This window comes from Brachycentrus maculatus, unplaced genomic scaffold, assembly GCF_059751285.1.
Source record: "Brachycentrus maculatus isolate JH-2025_06_01 unplaced genomic scaffold, ASM5975128v1 h1tg000510l, whole genome shotgun sequence".
Lineage (NCBI taxonomy): Eukaryota > Metazoa > Arthropoda > Insecta > Trichoptera > Brachycentridae > Brachycentrus > Brachycentrus maculatus.
Genome location: NW_028281256.1, coordinates 196,728 through 203,361, shown reverse-complemented (window position 1 = coordinate 203,361; position 6,634 = coordinate 196,728). Strand labels below are relative to the sequence as shown.

Genomic DNA, 6,634 nt, shown 5'->3' with positions numbered 1-6,634 from the left:
CTTATTCAAAATGTGATACTTTGAACGCCACTTTAAGTGTCGAAATTAGTGGTTGGAAAGTGGTTTAAAAACTACTTGAAAACAGTCAAAGGTTTGAAGAGAGGAATGAATGTGGAAGATGCTTATTTTGTTTGCAAATACAGATTGGTGTGGCGTTGTATTCTCTTGCCTACCCCTGCAGGGAAGTGGCGTGATTGTGAGTTACGTACTAAGTTTCAATATTCACCTACATATAATGAAAAAAAACTGAACCTTCGCGAATAGAGTAATAAGAAATTAATCAGAGTACGGTATTATTAAACCCGTAATATTGATTAAAGCACCCATCGTAGGGAGGAAAAAATACATAATATCGTAGTGTATGCATACGGGAATCCATAGGGGAAACTAATACTGTATCATTATAAATATAATAACAGATGAATAGTTAATTACTTAGTTAGAAAACCAATTAGATATTACCAGCAACAAAAAAATTCCATGGTTTTTTTTCCAGTTCTGATAAAATGGAAAATCACTTTACTGGTTTACGTTTGATTGACAATTACAGAATAAAACCAGTATCAATCAATGCTTTAGTAACTCGGGGAACAAGTTTATCTTTATACTTAATTGCAGTTGCATCTACAATGGTATTCTTACGATAGGCCTCACAATATGACCACAGTTCTACCACACAGCTCTTTCGAAAGTGATGCATTTTAGCGTGGCTTGTATTGATGGGATACGTATTGGCTACTGAATTAAAGACTTCTATAGGAAGGTGGTTGTGCGCCGTCACGACTTTGTTAGTAACGAAAAGCGATTTGACGAATGAATTCGGTCCAGTGAAGTTTTTCGTGCGTAAAAGGTGATGGAGCGTATGCATGTATGAAGGAATGCCACTGGTCAATGGTCCACTGTACTGCATGTCATCGAAAAAGTAGACGTTTCTCACGTTGTAGGAAGCTGCCTCTTTGCCAGCATCCCTTGCCTCTTCTTGTGCCCTGTGTATCAATCCCATCCAATCGCCATCAATCATCGGGACTATGATCTCGTCTATATCCACCATACTCAAATACTCGTATGAATACAAGTTTTTGTACAGACAGTCGTTGTAGGGAATCAATTCGTTCAAACGTTTCTCCAACTCCTTTCCGTTCAAATAGCGCTTTTGAAGAATTGGTAAATTCGGCTTTCCTCCTGGCAGGGTGAGGGGTGTAATCTCCAATTTTCCTAGCTTCTTGTAGTAATTTAGAACTTTGGTGATATTCGGATGAAACTCGAACTCGTATATGAACACTTTGTCTGCACCAAGAACGAACATGAACTCTAACCACTCCACTAAACGGATGGACACGTCTTCGTGCATAAAGTTTAACCCTTTTACGCAGACTGCGAAGGGTTTCTTGCTTGGGGGTTGGTAGTAGTAAACTTTCAAGTGGTTCGTAGCAACTTCACACGGGTACTGCACTAAGGACACTGATGAAGGAGGAGAATGTTTTTCATCGGGAACAGGACACGTCACCAAGTAAGGTTGGAACGTCCCATCAAAGTGACCTCCCCATTCTTTATACCATATCAAACTGTAGTTGCTGAACTCCACAATAGATGGCTCTTCACTGTCGTCAAACCAGAATTGACAATACATCGGGATTGGTACATTTGTCAGGTCAATCATAGCAAGAATTCGCACTGTCGCGCCGTCAGAGGTTCTCCTATCGTAATACGCTCCAAACATATAAAATGTCCCGTTATCGACGTGTAGAGTTTGCCAATAGGCGCTTTCAAACTCTACGTCAAATATAGACGGATAAGGTGCGCAGGATGCATTTTTATAAAACATTTGGGCTTGATTGTTTTTGTTTTTTTCCCATTCAAAAATGGGAACGGTAGATAGTTGTAGAGCTATCTCTTGAAATAGAGTCTCCCCTGCTGGCAACGGTCTGTTGTCCACGCGAAGACGAATCAGCTGTAGGTTGTTGCTGTATATCAATCCCCGTAATTTAACCAAAACCAAGCACAAGATTACTATGTACACGATGATGGCTTTCTGTCGCCACCAGCTTCCATACTTTCTAGCTCTCTGAAACAAACATACACAAACCACTGTAATAAAATTAGCATCACGAATATATAAAGGCCATATAAAAAGTCTCCATGGTTTTTTGCCACTAGATAGTGTTGATATATATATATCTGGCAACACTCACCGGATTATTTCAAATGAACAAGTGCTTAGAAAGTGATATTTCAGCATACATTTTTTGTGAAGAGTTACAAAAAATATGAGAATATAATTCAATTACTAGATATTCCTACCACGAGTATTGACGTTTCTTATACTAGTCGCGCTGTGCTTCTCCAAAAAAGAGACTAAGCTCATCTGCTGGTGAAGAACTTACTTAGGATAAATTCATGATAAAAATAGTCTTATTCTTTGCATTATATTTTGTGTGTGTATGGGTTTTTTTTTTACAATCAACGTATATACATGTTTTTTTTTAAGAATTTTATTAAACATTTTTTTTATCTGTTTTTTTTTATGTTTATATTTGAAGTTCAGTTGAAATTGTTTGGTGTTTTGCATTTTATTAATGTGAAATCATTTTAAAATATTAAATAAGAACTTTGATATACGTTTATATATAAAAATCTGGGTTTTGTCCATTTTAATGTAGATTTATCAACATAGATAAAGAAGAAGTTTGAGCAATTACAAGACTGCTAAAATAATATGAAGGTAACTGCAAAAAAAAACAAAAAAACTTACTTATCTCAACCGTGAATGATATGACGATTCACATACGGTGTTTGAAAATGATTCAGAATGCTTCAAAACACGTGTCATAATACATTTTAAGAAATAGTGGTATTTACCAAGTAAAAGTTAAAAAATGGATACATATTATCACAAAGCGACTGCAGAATCAATTAATGAAGTTATAATTATTATTTTAATTAACAAAAGTGGTAGCAAGGTTACAACTCACCGTTTTAAACGCCATGTCACTAAAGTGTGTCATTCTTTCATTTACAACATCGCTACTACTGTCCCCCATTAATGTTTTTATGACATTATCGTGTTCAACTACTTCAAAAACCAGTGATGGTGAATGAGGGACCCGCGAGTCGAGCAGTGACCTGTGTGAGAAATATTTTTTTTTCTTAAAATAGAGAGAAATATTTGCATTTTTTGCAAATAAGCGCGCCTAAGCAGCTCATTATTAGAAATAGGTATCAAATTGTGGTAGGGTGGGTTTGAACCGAGAAACTCTGTTTCAAGAGTCTGCAACACTAACGACCGTCGGGACCACAACCCGATACAAACTGTAACCCGTTAGATCTTTTACAAATGATTGTTTTCATTAAAAGTTTCATTGAATAAAAAAAAATTACGCCATCTTGGATATGCGTGGTGTAATGGTCAGCACGCACGGCTACCGTGCTGGAAGTTCCGTGTTTGATTCCCTGAGGAGGATTTAATAAATGAAAGTGATTTTTTCACTCCGAAATTTATTTAATATAACCCTAAACTGGTATTTGAAGCGTTGAACTTACCACCCGTGTGTGTTAACGATCAAGATAACACTGCGTTTATATGATGCAGTGCCCTATGCACCATCGGGTGTGGATAAGAAATTTTTAAATTCCAAAAAAAAATTGAGTGTGAATTCTAAAATTAATAAAACTTGTAAGCCTTTATTTATTATTGTTTTAATAATTCAATCCTTGTGACTCGTGGAATGGTTTTAAAAAAAAATTGCGATTTTTTTTTTACCCACTTGTGAAAAAGGTTTGTCAACCCTGTTGTGGACGTTGGAAGTGTGATACTGGCTTTTCACGTGGATTCCATTGCAAGCTAATAGATAAGTTGACATTATTATCACTTATTCTATTGTCATTATTATACGATCGATTTGGCGGTCTGTTGCCTTTTGTATGCTGATGATGCTGTGCTTCTTGCCAATAGTCGAGAAAACCTGCATGCGCTGTTGACAGGTGTATAACGTGTGCAAGGAAAGTGATTTGCTGATGAATGAGCAGCAAATCCAAAGCCATATTTTTGAAAGAGATGAATATAGATCTGAGTGCAGAATAGTAGTAACTGAATAATTAGTATAATATCTTCTTACTACTACTACTACTACCATCACGCCGTTTCCCTGCAGGGGTAGGCAGAGAGGATGGAACGCCACATTCTTCTGTCCTGACATACACTCCTCGCCTCCTTCACATCCATACATCTAGTCATACATGCCCTCCGATTACCAGACTTTTGACACCGCCAGATTTTAGGTTCTGATTGACCTGATCGTGCCAAGTCTTTTTCGGTCGTCCACGTTCTGTTTTCCCTCTCACATTCGCCACATATATTTTCTTAGTCATTCTCTCGTTATCCATTCGCTCCACATGTCCATACCACCGCAAAGAACTCTTCCTAATCTTTTCAATTATTCCTCGTTCAGCCTTACATTCCTTTCTTATATCGCCGTTTTTAATTCTGTCATACAATGATTTAAATATCTTCTTCTTCTTCCTTTTCTCGATCCTAAGGATCTGTTTGTGCCTCCGCTTGTAGCTCGTGGGATGTTGACTCCCAGCTGTCTTTTCACATTTTTGGAGGTCTGCCTGGGAGTCTCCGTCCTTCAGGGATTCTGTCATCTGACATTGTGTTTACATGATCATTCCAGTATCGCCTTCGTTGTCGTCCCCACCTCACGATGTCCTCCGTATAATATAAATTGATTATAATTGAGTAATAAGAAGATATAAATTAATCCTATGGTTTATTCGAGTAATAATAAAAAATCGAGCCCAGTACCTCCAGTACGGTAGCAGAGCGTGCTGACCATTACACTACGGGGGCAAGGAGAATTTTCTTAGGCAAATAAAAAAATCTAATTTAAGCTAAAAACTAAATGCATGAATAAATAAATAAAACTAGCTAAATAACCGTCACGCCGCTTCCCCGCAGGGGTAGGCAGAGAGAATAGAATGCCACACCACTCTGTCCTTGCAAACATTCTTCGCCTATTCCAAGTTCATACATCTCCTCATACATACCGATTGTTTCGACTCCTAACTTGACCACTTTCAAGTATTTGGCAAACTTGATCGTGCCAAGTTTTTCTCGGTCTTCCTCTGCTCATTTTTCCAATTTCATTCGCCCCATAGATTTGTTTTACCGTGCTTTCCTCACTCATTCGTTCTACATGTCCAAACCATCTCAATACACTTTTCTCAATTTTATCGATAATGCTTGTCTCAGCTTTGCATTCTTTCCTTATTTCATTATTCGAACATATATCTTACATCGTTTTGTCACACATTCTTCTGAGAGAACGCGTTTCAACTACATTCAGTCTACTTTCATCCTTCTTTTACCAACTCCATGTTTCACTTCCATACATTGGGGTCGAAACCAGGACTCCTTTGCGTACTGCCTGTTTAGCTTTCGCTGATAGATTTTTATTTGCTATAACTGATTGCAGTGCACCATTCACTCTTCTTTCTATGTCTTTATCAATCTTTCCATCCCTAGAAAACATTCTACCCAAATGTACGAAATCATTTACCTGCTCCAAAATCTCTCCATTTACCAATATTTCACACTCAGATCTACATTCATCACCCCTTCAAAAACCATATTTTTGGATTTGCTAACATTCATCAATAAATCACTTTCCTTGCACATATCATACATTTTTGTCACCATTATACACAGTGGTATTTACTTAATAAAACATTAATTAAAATGAATAAATAAATAAATAAAATATAATGATTCAATAAGTTTCATCCTCCATTCCGCTGTGTACTTAAATAATATACCAGATATGAAATATTTTTGATTGGGGTCGGATTGCATAGAAACTTTTCATACCGTAAAATTGGAGCTGCTGTGGTCGGATTATCCTCCCAAAGCCGGATTACGAATTTAATATGGGATTTCAGCAATATGAATGTACGGAGAAAGAATCTCACAGCGAAACGATTCTACTAAAAATACAATTTAAAAGAATGATCAAAACTTATTTGACTATTGAAAATGCCATTTTATTTACAATATTTTGAGTATGTCCGAATCTTTTTTCACAAATCTGGATTTGTCCATTCAGGAATTCTTTACATTGACATGACACAATTGAAATATAACTTTGTTGTAAAAGCACTATAAAATTTTATTATATATTTTGAATATTTAAAGCATTTACTTTGTGGATAATTGTCATATATTTTGGAGAAATAAAATACTCGTATTAATCACTGCTTTTATTGCTGATAATGTCTTAATAAGACGAAAAGCGTCACATATTATCATATATCGCTCACTCTTTTCAACAATGTCATATTTCAAAAATCGACAATATTCAGATGTGAAAATGTACTTACTTATATCCCAGCAAAAGTGGCATATTTTGAACTTAATATTTACCCGCTACAGGGCAGAAAGTGTTGTTTTTGCATTTTGAAGAAAATGTATAGTTTAATTATTTTTTTAAATATACTAAATATTGTTCAAATGCAGAAAAAACCTTCAGGTTTTATGTGCCTAAAAAGATGTTGCACAGTAAAAAGTTCAATAAGTGGCTTGATATTTATTTTTAATGTATTTTATTATATTCTTAAACTTTAAAAACGATATCCTGAA

At 35.9% G+C, this 6,634-nt stretch overlaps 1 protein-coding gene across 1 annotated transcript; it reads right to left on the bottom strand.

Annotated features, from left to right (window-relative positions):
• Positions 1 to 544: 544 nt before the first annotated feature.
• On the bottom strand, positions 545 to 1,630 carry LOC148301870 (uncharacterized). The gene has a single exon (XM_088272581.1). The coding sequence runs from the start codon at positions 1,628 to 1,630 to the stop codon at positions 545 to 547; it is 1,086 nt and encodes a 361-aa protein (XP_088128707.1).
• Between the last annotated feature and the right edge of the window lie 5,004 nt (positions 1,631 to 6,634).

Excerpts from the sequence above, each read along its gene's own strand:
- LOC148301870 (XM_088272581.1), bottom strand. The coding sequence starts at position 1,630 with ATGTATTGTCAATTCTGGTTTGACGACAGTGAAGAGCCATCTATTGTG.